A 16,955-nucleotide genomic window follows, 5' to 3' on the forward strand; every position below is an offset into this window, starting at 1 on the left:
CAATATGGATTTTGTTGTTGCATGCCTTCAAGTTGTTTCTGACTTATGACGAACCTATGGCAAACCTATTACAGGGTTTTCATGGGAAGATTTGTTCAGAGGAGGTTTGCCTTTGCCTTTCTCTGAGACTGAGAAAATGTGATCAAGATCACCTAGTGGGTTTCCGTGGCTGAGTGGAGACTTGAACCCCAGTCACCAGAGGTATACTCCAATGCTCAAACCACACCATGCTAGCTCTGCTTCTTATTTAAAAGCATGGACACCCACTCTAATTGTAATTGTAGCTATTTCCCCTTGAAAGCAAATGAATATTTTAAAAAATCTGTATTGTATTTATATAAGTTGTATAAATCAAAATAAAGCTAAGAAAAATTACTTTTTAAACTATAGCTCCTAGAATCCCCAGTCAGCACAGGCTGGGGGATTCTGCTAGCCATAGTCCAAAAGCATACCTTTACCATGCTCTGGCCCAGACTTGTGTTCTTCTAGTATACCATTCAAAGTGCTGAACCATATGCTATTGTTCATCTAGTTCCCCATGAAAAATGCTGACCAGTTTGCTATTGCTCATCTGCCTCTCCACACATCTTGGTTCCTTTTCTGCCTTCTGAATAATGACTCATTGCTGACAAAGTATCTTTCATGGTTCTGTGTTCCTGCCATGAAGGAAATATCAAGTAAATCCGCAGGGAAAGGTCACTGCCACTGCAGTAGGTCCTGCAACTAAGCATACTATAATGGGGAACAGGGCCTGTCTGTTTTCAGCTCTTAAAGGACCTTAAGGAGAGAAAACAAAGCGTGAGCCATCTAAGTGGTTGCTCTTCCTAGTTCTAATGGTGTGTGTCTACACAGATGTATTGGTTTCACAACAAATTAATTATCATCACCCATCATGAGATCTGTAGTTTGGTGAAGGTACTTAGAAGGTATTGAGGATTAAATCACTTTAATTCTGCAGTACAGATATGCTCTTTGGGGGTTCTATGGGGCAAATGTAAATGAATATTGCAAATAAATTATGTCCAAAATATGTTAAAAGAATAACAATATAACAAATCATATATTAAATTGAACACCTATTGAACTTCCTAAACGTTTCATGCATCCAATGATGTGCTAGTGCAGGACCTGATTGTAGAAATGTTCTATATGTGATGCTTAGTAGTATAGCAAGCAATCTTGGATGCAAACATTAAAGCCTTTATGGAAGGGTAAAAGGATCTAATTCTTATCCTTAGCATCTGCAGCTTCTCTCCTTTCTAGCTCTCCCTCTCTTTCTGAACTAGCAAGAACTAGTAAGAGCAGCCCTCTTCTTTAGTGTTTCCCTACCCACTGCACCAAACCATAATTTATAAGAGCTACATCAATAAGCATGCTCCTTTGTAAACTATAATATAGAGGAGCACTATAATGCAAAGTTCAAAGCCCATTATTCCTCTGGATGGAGCCATTGACAATTAAAGAGCTATGAGGAGATATAACTGTGTAATGCAGAGAGGGCAAAATTTCTGTAATTTCATATTATCTCTTTCAAAGTCTACATTCAGGTTCAGTTAAGTTTGTGGGGGCCACATTCCTGTGGTAAATGGGGCAAAATGATAAAACCATTCTCCAATGTCTATCTGCTAATGATGCCCAGGTACTATGTGGCCATACCAGACCAGAGTCCACAGGACTATTTTTAAAAGTATGGGGTGGGAGGGGAGCTCAAAACTAGCAGGCAAACCATTACGAATTTTGCACACTTGCAAAATATATAAAATAATTGCAGAATATAATGAATAACAACAAACAAACAGCTTCATTCATATACCGCTTCATACTGAACTAACAGTGTCCAAGCAGTATACAACTGTAAGCTAATTGCCCACAACAACCTGGGTACTCATTTTAGTGACCTCCTTGGAAGGATGCAAGCTGGAGTCGAGCTTGAGCCCTTTTGCTGGTATTGAACTCGCAACCTTATGGTTTTGAGTGAGTGGCTGCAGTACAGGCATTTAACCACTGCGCCACCAGGGCTCAAATACAGCAGTTAGCAACATTATTCCTAGGAGGACACTGACAAAACAATAAATGAAATATAATAAAATTGTTTAAAGCATAAAAATAATATACAGAGGAACAGGGGGAATATATAAGACCTATTAAGTGATGCAAAGATGGTTATAAACACTTTTGACTAGTAACTGCTTGGTGGGATCAGCAACACTAGAGTCTTGTTAGTTTTAACTATTTGTGCTTGATCATGGGAGGGAATGTCTTCATCCTTCCTCTGCCTAGCCTTTTTGTGGGGGGGGGGGGGGACTTAAGCTTCCCCTTTGCCTTAGGTCCCTGAAGATGACTGTTTACCTTTTAAAGCTTCTGGGTCTCCCAGGATCCTATTTAGAGTTTCTTGTGGAATCTTCTCAAAGGCTTCATTGGTTGGAGCTAACAATGTAAACTGGCCTTCATTTTCTAAAAGGTTGTTCAAACCAGCTGCTGCCACAGCAGCCTTTAAAGAAACACAAAAGAAATAAGCAAGTTAGAATGAATCCTGTGAGGCTACAAATTAAGTAGATTTCCAAGAAAGTAGACCACTTTAAATTGGCATCAGAAGAAATGGACTTACCCTAAGGGTTTCTAGACTTTCTTCAATCTCAACAATCTGCAGGATATTATTTGTTGTTGTGGAAATGACTTTGTCTATCAGATGGACAACTCCATTGGTGGCATGATGGTCAGCCTTCAATAATCTAGCACAGTTCACTGTTACAATCTGGAGAAAACAAGAATCAGTGACATCAAAAACTACAGTTAATATAATGTAGACATGAAAAATGTTGATGTAATAATACAGTGTTTATTTGTTTGAAGAATTACATTTTAGTGGATGCTTCATTTTGCTCCTGTATCCTCAATAAATGAAGGCTCAGTTCTTAAGAGTGGGTGGAATGAAAGCCTTTCAAAGAACCCTGCTGACGTGAAATGCTGATCACCAGTTTTGATATATAAATAAACAAAATAACTGATGGATTTGTTTTCAAAAATAATATCACTAATATACACATCAAATGCAAACAACAAAGTACAAAATACAGGCATGCTGAATCCACTACAAAGGCTGGTTGACCATATTATTCACTGTTGTTTCTTCAGATACAATCAATGCTACATTCACCCATATACACTCGACCCTCCTTATCCATGGATTCTTTATCCACAGACTCAACCATTCACAGCTTGAAAATATTCCAAAAACATATTAATTCCAAAATCAAACCCTGATTTACCATTTTATATAAGGGTCATAATTTTACTATGCTACTGTATATAATGGGCCTAGAGCATCCATGGATTTTGGTATTCTCAGGATGTTCTGGAACCAAACCCGAGCAGATACCAAGAGCCCACTACATTGGGGTAAGGGATATAGGGCTCTCCAACCTTTGCAGAAGTACAACTCTGGTTATGTTCCATCATTGGCTATGCTGGCTAAAGCTGATTAGAGTTGCAGTCCAACAACCGTATCTTCCTCCTGATCCTCAGTAAAGACATCTATAGTCACTCAAGTGTAATTTGACAGCTGTGTTTATGTTCTGTATAATGCAAAGGGTGTATGACCACCACCTAGGGAGCTCTGACAGCAGCTGTCCAAGTATAGTATGACTTTGGAGTCTTCCCAGCTTGAATTTTAAACAAATCTACCAATGAAACACAAGGGGCACTCCAAACACTACACAAAAGCTAGTTGAAGAATAGAATCAAAAGACCCATTTCTCATGTACCGGCTCTTCTATATTTCTATAGAAATATTTGGTGGGATTGCACATTTTATCTTACATAGTCTTGGGGAATGTGATTCTACAATTCACTACTATTCTTTCATACAATCAACACTGCATCTACCCATGTAGCTCTACAGCAAGGATGAGGATCTTAATGGACTGCAAGTCTCATCCTCCATATGTTGGCTAGGACTGATGGAAGTTGCAGTTCACCTACTCTAGAAGGCTATGCATTCCACATTATGAACCAAGGCCCTCCTTATATCTGAATAAAAATGTATGCCAAAAGGATAAATATCACTGCTCTTTTAGTATAGTACAGACAGAAAGCTTGTGCACACTTACATCCCAGTACCTCATAGCAATGTAGCATCATAGGTATGATCCCTGGATGCCTGGGTGTGGGATACTGAAGTTCAGTGCATTGGAAAACAAGCTACAGTGACAGGTGTGAAGGCAGAATCAGCCAAATAATCAGCAGTGCATTCCTCAAAGAAAGCTCTGCTCTCTTTTGGCCAATTTCCCTTATTTCCTATTCTATGCTGCTGAGGAGGATTCTCTGTGGGAGGCTTCAGGGGAGGAACAGACATTAAAAGTCTGATTCTGTGAGTTAGTTTTGCTTGTGGTTCTTGGGATCCATGCTAGAGTGAAAAACCATCTGCAGTATCTTACAACACCTATGGACTTGTCTATGCATGACAATTGTCACATGATAGCTACTTGGAAGAACTTCTGCATGTTCCATGCAATGACATAATGTGGACTAGCCTTAAATCTCTGGTCACCATCACTACCATCCCCACACTGGGAAAAGCATTAATATTGTTGGCATTAATATATGGTGAAAACATTAATTCTGTTAACCAACTCATCTGGCTTGTCTACATTAACTCTGCCTCCCAAATTCATCCTAGGCTAGTTATGTGGTATCTACCCCAAAACAAACAGCTTCATTTATATACCACTTCATACTGAACTAGCAGTGTCTAAGCTGTTTACAACTGTAAGCTAATTGCCCCCAACAATCTGGGTACTCATTTTAGCAACCTCCTTGGAAGGATGCAAGCCTGAGTCGAGCTTGAGCCCTTTTGCTGGTATTGAACTCGCAACCTTATGGTTTTGAATGAGTGGCTGCAGTACAGACACTTAACCGCTGCACCACCAGGGCACACAGCTCCAAAACTCTAAATTGGGCCCAGGTTGTTTACGTGACACCTGGACCCAATTTGAGGTTTCCATTTACTTAACTTTTGCTGTTGGTTTTCTCGTCTCCTTGTGGTGATGGTGGTGGCTGCCTTCACTCACATGGTCCCAAGCTGCCCACTGCCACCATCGCTGCAGGCATGTTGCTCTGAAGTTAGACCAAGGCACTCAATATTGTTAACACAGGGGGCCTCAGAGTGATGCACCTGTGGGCGGCTCGAGAGTATGTGAATGAAAGCATCATAACCACTGCAAAGCTGGTAAGGGGCAAATTCAGGGTCAATATACTCTGGGGATATATTTTGGAAGGTGTAGACAAGCCTTCTCAGTAACAAATATTGACTGCATTTGCCATATATGTTTGGCATTATGGCAAAGAAACACCTAGCTTCAGTTGTATTTGTAGCTTTACCAAATACTCACTCCATTTGGATAATGATGAATCTGGATATCAATATTCTGATACATTGAAGAGAGAGATGTTCCATGTTTCAACTCTTCAGTTAGGACTCGCTTATTCACCATGTGGTAGCGGAGAGCATTTAGCAGCTCAATATTAACATTACTCACCAAAGAATCCAACATTTCCTAAGAAGAAATCCAATTAGTCACTCAGTTCTGTTGAATTCATTTTTCCAATTCAAATGATAGGTCAATGCAATTTTATAATTGGCTCTATCTGCCACAGCATGATAGGAAGAGAGAAATTATTCCCTACCTAGATTGCAGATGTTTCCCTATGGTGAGGATTGAAGTTAGAGGGAACATATAACTTTCTTGTTGCAACATCTGCACTAGCTGCTGGTCTGGTTCAAGGCACAGTTCAAATTGCTGGCTAAGACCTATAAAGTCATATATGGTCCAGGCTATCTGAAGGACTGTATCTTCTTAGATAAGCCTAGCTAAATGCTTAAGATCTTCAGGGTAAGTAATTCTCCCATCACCTTCTTGGGCACATTTGATAGTAATTCTGGAGAGGACCTTCTCAATAGCTTCTCCTAGACTTTGGAACTCTCTTCCTAGGGAGACCTTGCTGTCCTTTTGTTGTCAAAGGAAGACCTTTCTTTTCCATGCATTTGAAAATTGTATATGTATTGTTTTGTTTCAGTGCTATACCTTTTACATGTATGCTTTTAAAGTAATGTGTCTTTCAATTTCAATATTATTTTAACCTTAATTTTTTGTGAGCTTTTATGTGGCTTTACTTATATTTATTTTATTCTGTAAGCTCCCTTAACTCTCTCTACCAGAGAGTTGTAATATTGTAGTTCAACGGAGTAGAGAATTCTAACAGATAATTGTAAGTACCTCACCAAACACAATCCCAGGACCCCGTAGGATGACTCTACGACAGCTAAGTGGTACAAAACATCTTTAGGACTGTATTGTAGATATACCCAAGGAGCAGTGCTCTTGATATAGGATTGTATTGAATGAAGGACACAGAAAGGACAGTATTAGAGCCCCACTGACTAAACCGGCTGTATAATCTTAAATGCTGAATCCAAAAATGGTGTGTATCTTGTCATACCAAGAAGTCATCCCAAATTCGGCATCATTGGTGTTTGGATGTTCTTATTTTACTTACAAGGGCTCCATTCAATGCCTTGTAGCAAAAGTTTCTGCTGTTTCTTATTGTGCACTTCCCATTGTGTGGCTAAATGATCCTATTTTTCATTATTTTCCCCCAGCCCATTAACATTGGGAAAATAAAGCTCTTTATTCTTACAGCAGGCAATGATGCCCAGGCTTCATTGGTTGGGGCAAAGATTGTATAGCTTCCAGGGCCAGTGATTTCAGCACTCAGGTTAGAGCTGGCAGAATAGAGTTGAGTAGTAGTGGCTCCAACAACTCCAAGGGTCTCATAAAGGTTTGAAAGTGGCAATGCTGTTAAAACAACAACAACAACACAACATTTATTTCAGTTTAACAAGGTATTAGCAGCAGCATGGTAACATTTGCTATTTCCCAATCAAAATAATAATAAAAAAAGATTGCCCCAGGAATTTCCAAAAATGAATGCTGGATCAGTTTTGTGCAGATCCAGATTTGCACTTCAGCTTAGAGTGTGCCCATCCAGCCATCCTAAAAGCTCTTTCAGAAATGGAAAAACAACAGACTGGGGAAACCTTTCATCCTTTCTCTATCCATCATTTTTCCATGCTAACATATCCACCCACCAGTCTTTTCTTCTGTCAGATGTCAAGCGAGCTTTTACCTGGGGACTGGGAGAGACTGCCAGGGATAATTTGCAGCAGGCAATATGCAAATGGGATAGGACACCGCTCCCACCTCATACACCATTTCTCCTTTCCCCTCTACCAACAGTAGTTTTGTAAATAAGGAACAGGATCACCTCTATTGTTCCATGCATTAATGTGTGACATCCAGTTGGCCCTCAGCATCTGTGACACATAAAATAACAGGCAAGCCAAACTAAAATATAATTATTAAATGTGGGATTAATACAGGAGCAGGACAATACTGCACAAGGTGAGTAAAAGATGAGGCAAAGCTGATTTATAAATAGCCAATTTATGAAAGATTGAATCATAACACGGGGGACTTGGGAAGAGCCTTTAAAGAAAAAAGGATTGCAGAGGAGAGGAATCTATTCCATACAGAGGTGAAGACAATACAGGAATTTGGAAAAGGAAGAAACTGAAGATTATATTAGATATATTTTGAGAGAACAAAAACTGCCATCAATCAGCACAAGAGGTCATTAAGAAACAAGAATACTGGATTGTAACTGACCAAATGGGTGCTTTGTGGATGCCATGAGCAAGCCCAGTCTAGCCTAGTGTTCAGAACCACGCAAACTTCTACCTTAGAAATTCCATTTATCCATCAATCAAATAAGCATTGACAAAAAATAAATAAAATATGGCTCTTGGAAATATTAAGAATATAACACATGGCAGAATTTCTTGACAGCTTGCTTATGGGGGGAGAGATCCAGGAGGTTCCATGCCCTGAATCATACGGACACCCCAACAGTGGCCAGAAACAGGAGGAAGAAGTAAGATACTGTAGACCTGAAATATTAGGAGCTGTTCTACTCTATGATTATAGCAGAATGCAAAGTGAGTCAAGAAGAACAGCTACTATTTGTATATGTGAAGGTATATTTCTGTTTCTGGTTACTGGATGTGTTTTGTATCTCCAAAATGTAATGTGTAAAGTCACCTGTTGTTGTCACTTCTCATATCAAAGTGTCTGAACTTTGTATCTGATGACTTTTCACCCATCTTCAGTGAAAGCCATCTGAAAGGTTCATCAGCTGAAAACAGACATCCCAACCCTTCCAAGTTGATGCAAGATTTGATTTTATCCATGTTCTACTTACCAGCTGGGCAGCCTTTTTCTCCAGGAACTTCTTCATATCCTGGACAACATTCATAGGCAATCACTCTGCAATGAGAAAGAAATGCAGAACAATAAATGAAATGACTAGGTAGAATTCAATTGATATCCATTCCAGTGAACACAGGAAATGACAGTTTGACACCAATCCAATTACACCAGCCATCCTCAAACAGCAGGTTCTCTAGAGGTTCTGATCCATAGCTCCCATTACTCCTAACTATTGGCCATGCTACCTGGAGCCAAAGCAACCAGGTTAGAAAAGGCTGAATCTGACAGTTGAATAATGTGTTCAAAGGTACAGCATAGCAGAGAGGACTATAGCTAGAAAGAGCAATGAACACTTTCCAGCACACAGAAAGTGAAGGCTAGAGTTAGAACCCTTTACCCTCCCATGCTAGTTTTTCATATGAAGAGAATTTGAACAATGAGGTAACATTCAAACACACAGTCCCCTTGGTACTACTGTGTGATACAGCGGGCCCTTGCTATCCACTGAGGTTTGGTTCCAAGATCACCAGTGGATAGCAAAATCAAGTCCTATTATATACAATAGCATAGTTAAATAATGTCCTTTATAGCAAAATCAAGGTTTGCTTTTTGAATTTTTAAAAATTATTTTAAACAGTCTTTTCAAGCCACGGATGGTTGATTTGTGGATGCAGACTCCATGGATACAGGGGCCGACTGTATCTCAATGTATAATATAACCACACTTCAGCCAAGAAACTATCGTTCTCTTCATTTAATTGTAATTCATACATAGGCCTAAATTGTTAGTCTTAACTAACCAAGACCCAATGAATGAAAGGGAACATGCACAATATTTATGCAAGTTTCCTTCCTCCAGTGGATCTACTTCAACTGGAGAAACAAATGGACTTCTGCATAGACTTTGGGCATTTTCACATGATAAAATTTAGCATGAGGCCTGTATTATTTGCCTGTGATCATATAGATAGTTCAAACAAGCCAAGCATCTTCTCAGAAGAAAGTACTCATTTGTACTGGAAGTACCTGCTTACATACAGTGGTGGCAATTTTTATTACCAGGGCATTACTGAAAAGAGGACATCCCAGTCATAATAATAGAATATAATAAGTTAATGTGTAGATTTCTAGTTTACACATTACTTCCTTCCCAGAATAACAGGCAAGCATCAGAGTATAGTGGTTTGAGAATTGGATGATGACTCTGGAGAGTAGGGTTTGAATCCTAGCTAGGCCATATAAACCCACTGGGTGACTTTGGGCAAGTGACACTCTATTATTATTATTATTATTATTATTATTATTAAGCTTTATTTATATAGCGCTGTAGATTTGCTCATGGCGTACAATTTAAGAAATAATAGCATAATACATAACAATACAGGAAAGGGTTCTATAAAACAGACAACAACTTAAAAATGTCAAATAGAAAACCCCCTCTGAAGAAACTTGCCAAGAAAACCCCATTATAAGTTCACATTAGGGTTGCCATAAGTTGGAAGCGACTTGAAGGCACAGAACAACAAACATCACCTTTTTATAAGCAGGAAACCCAGCAGTATAGCCACCAATACACACTGATATTTGATCTCAACACAGAAACTGAAATATTCAATTTTAAACAAAGTTTACCACAAACATGATGCAATAACAGATGTGGAAAGAATCAATGCAGTCTCTTGCGGTATTACATGAAATATGCCTACAGAATTTTAACATACTGCAGAGCTAATTAACACTACAGTTTTCACTTCATTTTGCAGCAAGACTACAAAATGTTGAGTAGTTAAGAAGAGTTTTGTTGGATCAGACTCAACTACAGATGTGAAAACCTGGAAGAAGAAAAAATGAGGATAAACAGCTTTCCCCCATTTTAATTCTGGAGATTTTCTTTCTGGAAAAATTGAAATTGAAAAAAAAAAATGGATGATGCAATATTTAATGGATGTTTAAGACAAAGTGTTCATGTATTTACTTCCCAAAACTGATTTCCAAAAACTTTTCACTTTTAAGTTAAGACAATATAACAATATCTGATTATTATAATTTCTGGTCTTGGTTTCCTTTTCTTGACTCTTTTTATGGGAATAAATGCTTTATGTCTGCTTCACACTATGGAGAGCAATTATTTTATTAATGTTGATGGTTTCTTCTGGATTTTTTAAATTGCTTTTTGCCTGTTCTTATTAAACTAGCAAAGACAAAGAGGTTCCTTAACTGTTCAGAATCTTGTAACCCAATCTATAACAAAACATTTTGTTTGTTTTAATTAAATTATAATTACTGTCTGACCAAACAGTTATTTCAATATACCAAACTTGAAATGGCTTGTCAAATCAAATTAAACATAACACTTTTCATGTGATTTCAATCTGTAAAGGGTGCTAGCATCATGTTGGATTGTTGTTAACTGCCCTTGAGTTGACTTTGACTCATGGTGACCCCATGGATGAGACCTCTGTAAGCCCCTCTATTCTAAATCTCTCTGCTCAGGTCCTATAGCACCAGACCTATGTTTTCCTTGATTGAGTATAACCATCTGGCATGTGGTCTTCCTCTCTTTCTACTGCCTTCCATTTTTCCATGCATCATTGTCTTTTCTAATGAACCATTTTTCCTCATGGTGTGGCCAAAGTACAACAGCTTCAGTTTAGTCATCTTAGCTTCCAGTTCTGACTTGATCTGTTCTAGAACCCCCCTTTTCTTTTTTCTTTTCTTTTCTTTTCTTTTCTTCTCTTTTTTCTTTTTCTTTCTTTCTTTTTTTAATTTGTCTTCCTGGCCATTCATTGTATCCTTGGCACCCTTCTCCAGCACCACATCTCAAATGAGTTTTCTTCCTATCAGCTTTTTTCACTGTCCATACATGGTGATGGGGAATACAGTGGCTTGCATGATCCTCACTTTAGTGTTCCAAGTTATGCCTCTATGTTTAATTATTTTGTCCAGTTTTTTCATAGCTCCCATTCCCAATCCTATTCTTCTGATTTGACTGCTCCATTCTGCTCAGTATTGGAAACAAGGTATATGAATTCTTTGACTTCTCCTATACATGGAAAGTCTTATTGGTTGTTCCACAACCAACTGAATGCCACTGCATTCATGCCAAGGCATCTTTCTTAATCATAGAATCATAGAGTTGGGAGAGACCTCAAGGGCCATCCAGTCCAACCCACTGTTATTCAGGAATGCACAATCAAAGTACTCCTGACAGATGGCCATCCAGCCTCTGTTTTAAAACCTCCAAAGAAGGAGACTCCACCACACTCCCAGGGAGCATGTTCCACTGTTGAACAGCTAATGTCAGGAAGTTCTTCCTAATGTTGACTGCATCCACACTCCAGTTTGACATTTTAACTGCCATGGCTCAGTGCTATGAAGTTTTGGGAATTGTAGTTGGTTGTGGCACCAGGGCTCTTTGACAGAGAAGGCTAAATTTCTCATAAAACTACCATTCCCAGAATTCCATAGCACTGAGTCATGGCAGATAAAGAGGTATCAAACTGCATTACTTCTGCAGTGTGGATGCAGCTTTTGAGGTGGACTCTTTTTCTGTAGTTTGAATCTGTTACTCCAGGTCCTACTCTCTGGAGCTGCAGAAAACAAGCTTCCTCTATCCTCAATATGGCATCCCTTCAAATATTTAAGCAGGACTATCATATTTCATCTTAACCTTCTCTTCTTCAAGCTAAACATACCCAGCTACCTAAGTTTCTCATCACAGGGCATGTTTTCCAGGCCTTTTATCACTTCAGTCACCCTCCTCTGGACACACTCCAGCTTATCAATGATGGGATCCACTCTCTAGAACACTTATCCCCAAGAGGTCAAAGAGGCAGACCTTCCCCAGAAGGTGAATACTCAGTTATTATGTTATTGGCCTGGGACAGATGGGCCCAAGGTGGCGTGTTGCTGCCGATACTAGGGTTTGGGAACGTGCAGTAACCGCACACTCCCGAGCCCTAGCACATCACGGCGGTGGTATCATGACGGTATCCTATCCACAAGGGCACCGCTATGATAACGTAAGCGATGCATAGCATACAGATGTTCCTGCACATCGCTTACGTCACTGGTGTGCCAATGGCGCACTTATGACATGCGCCGGGTACCACAAAAAGAATCCAGTTTTTCTGGGTTCTTTTTACTGTGGAGGAACGTTGCATGGTTTGGCTGCTGCGGTGTCCCTCCGGAAGAAAAACTGGCGCCTCCAGCCCGCTGTTTTGGCGCGGTATGTATCGTGCCATTGTTAGTGTTTAAATACTTTAATATGCTTTTAAAACATACTAAAACAGTTTTATTGTTTTTCTATTGCATTAGACCTGATTTTTTTTAAATGAAAACTGTTTAGAGGTTTACTACATCAAGCAGTACAGAAATAACCACAACCCCACAAATTTCATTAATACAACTTCTCTATACCAAAATGGGCTGTATCCAAACCTACCTACCCCCTACCCAGAAGACTAAGTTTAGTGCTGAATATAGACAAAGGTTACAGCTATAAAATAAGCTTCATTGGTGACAAATGATGCAGCAGATGCTACACAGTAGAGAAGCACTCTAGCCCATTTGCTGATGCAATGCAAAAGTGATAGAATTGGACCCCTAGCAATTAATTCACCCCAGACTAAGATATATTTTATACAAATTTATCAATGCATGTTATTTAGTACCTATTTATTTATTTCCCTTAAGCGTTTGTTTATGAAAGGCGTGTAGAAGGAAAAGAAGTCAAGCAGAACACTGAAATCCCTTCTGTGAAAGATATACAGTCTCTGTAATCTTTGTATCAAACTTATAAGAAGTAAAAGTGTGTTGACTGCTGATTTAATATGTAAAGTTGGTTTGGAAGCAACTATAGCCAAAACTGGGCTGAAGTGATACAAAGAAAGGTGCATGGGGGGGGGGGGGACCCAAACTATCTGAGCTAGATGGTCCCATGAAATCCCAAGAGGAATAGATATGCAGTTTGCCTACACTGGTAGAAGAATATCAGCACAGCACAGATCAATTATGAATTGCACTCTAACATATGGGAGCCATTTATGTGTGGTTTGTGTTAAGGTAAGGAACTGTTGTGTTCATGATTTATATGCATACTTATCCTACCTTGATGTGAACTCTGGGGAGTACAGTGGGACTCATAGTATTTCTGCTGTTCACAGTCATAGGATTTGCTCTTAAACTGACTTACCACTGTGGACAGTTCTCTTAACCTTGGGGCTCCAAATATTTGCTAAAACCCTCAATAGTTCTCTTGAACTTTGTTGAATGGTGTCATAAGGAATTTCTCTTGATGACGAACCAGGACTGTTTAGTAACAGTCTCTTGTGTCTAGCACTGTGTTTTCTTAGCAGATTACGCTATTTTGGGAACCTCTGGGCTTGTGCATCACATTTAATCACTGTTTGGATAACACTGTAATTGCATTATGCTTATTATCTTAACAACTTGAAGTTTTCTCTCACCAGGCCCCAGTACTAGAATAATGCTTCTCTCCTTGAGACACATTTTTTTGCTTCTTCAGATCAAACTATAACAGAGCTTTCAGCCCATAGCCTTGCACTAGATGGCTTTATTTATTTTTTGTACACATTTAAATGGGCTCAGGGGACATCTCAGGCCTGTTATGAGCAGTTTGATCAGTAAAGCAGCAAATGCACCTCTGTGAGATAATGCAACGAGCTAAGCCAATTAGCTATTTTCTAAAGGTTTGATCAATTACATACTAATGAGTTGCCTCATACATTTAGCAGCTGGTGGTTTGTCCTTTCTCTGTGTCTGAAAACTGTTAAGTAATTCTAGCAGGGGGCCAATTAATGCTGCAAGTTATACATCATTGTAAAAAAAAAAAAGACATTTGCCCTTCATTTTATACACACACATGCACACACAAACACACACAAACATACACATATATGCAAATGAACACTGCTTACTTTTTAATAAGAAAAGAAAAGGCTCACACTTTTTCCCCAAGTCTCTTTTACTTCTGGCTTTTTGGCTTTTGGAAGAGAACAAAATATAATCTCTGTATCAAAATAATAAAAAGTAAAAGTGTGTTGACTGCTGATTTAATATGTAAAGTTGGTTTGGAAGCAACTATAGCCAAAACTTGGTTGAAGTGGTACAAAGAAAAGTGTGGGGGAGGGGGGAACTATTTGGTATGTCATGATTTGGACCAATAAATCAACAGTGGGAACACTCTGGGATGAAACAAAATCCTTCAAGGTAATTAGGAGTTAGCATGTGAAACAAATACCTGCACTTTAACTATGGAAGCAAATAAATTTTGTGTCACAGTTTCCAAGAAAAATTACACAGGAAAATCCAGACTGATTGTCTAGACATTATATATTCCACGTGGGAAATGGTTTGCCTAAAGCAAATTGCTTTCTTTGACTCCTGGAGATCTTAACACCCCCCACTAGTATACTTTTCAATCTGAGCTACCCCACTTTCTCATTAAGAAACACAAATACTCTCTTGTATTCCCTGATTGTATTTCTGGGCCACAAAACACACACACACACACACACACACACACACACAAACTGGCAGACAGAGAAACACACACAAAACTGTATATGCTCTCACAGTCTAGCCAGCATTTTAGTTCAAAAACTGGAATTAAATATGAAGAGATGATTAAAGACAAGTCTATCCAAAGTTTAACATGAAGAATTCTAAAGGTATGACGTGTTTCTCAAAGGCTTATTTATAGAGAGATGGGAGGTTAATGAACTGCAACTAACAGGCCTGGAACCTTATGTATACAAAACTCAGTATCGCAGTCTAAACTCTCCAGTGACTGAGTCTGACTGGGTAAGGGATGCCACAGAAGTGAGCTGTACTGCAGATTTACTTACAAGACATTCAAGAAAAAGATGTTAAGTGTAAAGGAAATGCTTTTTCTGGCACACGCATCAGGGATCTTTTACACAGGCTACCAGCACCTATAATGATATCAATACAGAACCACTGCTATTGTCTAAGCAAATGAAACTTTCTCAAAACAGTGGTAGGAATATAAAAACTTGGAAATCATTAGTGTCATAGGCATGGAACAGATGTTTCAAAGTCCCACCTATGACTTCTGATTGGCTTTTCACTTACTGCACAGTTAACTTCAACAATTATACCGGCATCAGCACTACGCCATAATATGGGTGCAGTTAATGGACAGTCCTTCCAGCCGATCTTGTCCTTAAATCCATTTTATTTAGTCCATGACAATGCTACAAAGTTAGAGCTACATGTTCGTTTGTAATGAAGAAAATGGTGAGCCCTCCACATTCGCTGTGGTTAGGGATGCAGGACCCCCGTGGGAAAACAGATTTTAAAAAAACAAACAAACATTTTTTTAACCTGAGATAACACTGATTTAGGAATTGCTAGGTCCTCCAATGTGTCTCTGTGGTCAACATCTGTCAGAAGCTGACCCCAGAATACTACTGAAGGACTTACAAATGCCAAGAGAAGTGTTTTCTCTAAGAATCTCTAAGTCCTCCAGTGTGACTCTATAGTCAGCTTCTGGCAGAGTCACTCTGAAGGACCTAGAGATATCTAGAGTACCCATATTAATCAAATCTGAATGATCAAATCCGTAAAAGTGAAAGCCACAAATGTGGGGGGACAACTATACTAAGGGGTAGTGATAGTAGCATTACAAGTCTCTTTCAAACTTCTGCAGAAGTCCAGCAAGAGTAGCCTAGGAGAATTCAGAGGTTGCTGCTCCCCACTCAAGCATGGCACTGTTAGCTAGACATACACTTGGACCAGCTTTTCCATTCATTCTAGACATTCCTAAATCAAGCTGTGATGAGTATGGGCTTTAAGAAGGATTTACTGCAGACTACACAGTGCTCTTAGCTCAGCCCAGTTCTCTCCTGTGCCAGGTTCCACAGATCATACTGAAACTGGGTTCCTCACTATATTCATGTGTTTGTGGGTTTTTTGAGGAATGGCGGGACAGTCTCCAGACCATAAGGACTACATTCTTATCAACCCTGGCTCTCTTCCCCAATTCCTTGGCTAAGTTCTCTCTGCCTGATGTACTGGCTGAGTTACTAAGCAATGACCTTCTGAATCCCTCCCAGATACCAGTCTAATATATGTCAAGCATATATGAAAGCAGTACCTTTGATCTTCCCTGCCCGTGCCTTTACTAGCTGTTTTGTTCTGGTCAGGCCTTTTCTCCCAGACTATACTTCCAAATAAACAAACAAAACTTCAGAAAATGAATTGTATTCATTGCATGCAGAGCATAATAAACTGCAGTAGGAATGCACTCAAAAGAATGAGAATAGAGATACTCTGTCACTCATCACTATTCTGGCATGCAAACCATAGTCCTTCAGAAATTTTGCCCAAAAAAGAGTAAAAGAAACAAAATAAATATAGACAGTGCTACAGATCATGCGTATTCACAAAACAATAATCATTGTAGAAACTACAGTGGCCCCTTCACATTCGCTGGGGTTAGGGGCATAGGACCCCTGTGAAAGTGGAAAAATGGCAAATAAAAAACACTATTCTTTTAAACCTGAGAAAACACCTCTCAAAAAATCCTTAGGTCCTCCAACACAACTCTATGGTCAGCATCTGCCAGAATGTGACCATAGAATCACA

The 16,955-nt window shown here is 39.2% G+C and overlaps 1 protein-coding gene across 1 annotated transcript in view; it reads right to left on the bottom strand.

The window, feature by feature from the left end:
• Positions 1 to 16,955, bottom strand: part of TGFBI (transforming growth factor beta induced) — a 56,067-nt gene that overhangs the window by 21,387 nt on the left and 17,725 nt on the right. The window contains exons 2-6 of the mRNA XM_042454279.1: positions 8,317 to 8,381; positions 6,697 to 6,854; positions 5,391 to 5,555; positions 2,609 to 2,755; positions 2,350 to 2,491 (exon numbers count right to left, since the gene is read on the bottom strand). Coding sequence (XP_042310213.1) covers positions 2,350 to 2,491; positions 2,609 to 2,755; positions 5,391 to 5,552 — 451 coding nt within the window. The 5' untranslated portion in view covers positions 5,553 to 5,555; positions 6,697 to 6,854; positions 8,317 to 8,381. The remainder of the gene's footprint in view (positions 1 to 2,349; positions 2,492 to 2,608; positions 2,756 to 5,390; positions 5,556 to 6,696; positions 6,855 to 8,316; positions 8,382 to 16,955) is intronic.

Source organism: Sceloporus undulatus, chromosome 2 (genome assembly GCF_019175285.1).
Source record: "Sceloporus undulatus isolate JIND9_A2432 ecotype Alabama chromosome 2, SceUnd_v1.1, whole genome shotgun sequence".
Lineage (NCBI taxonomy): Eukaryota > Metazoa > Chordata > Lepidosauria > Squamata > Phrynosomatidae > Sceloporus > Sceloporus undulatus.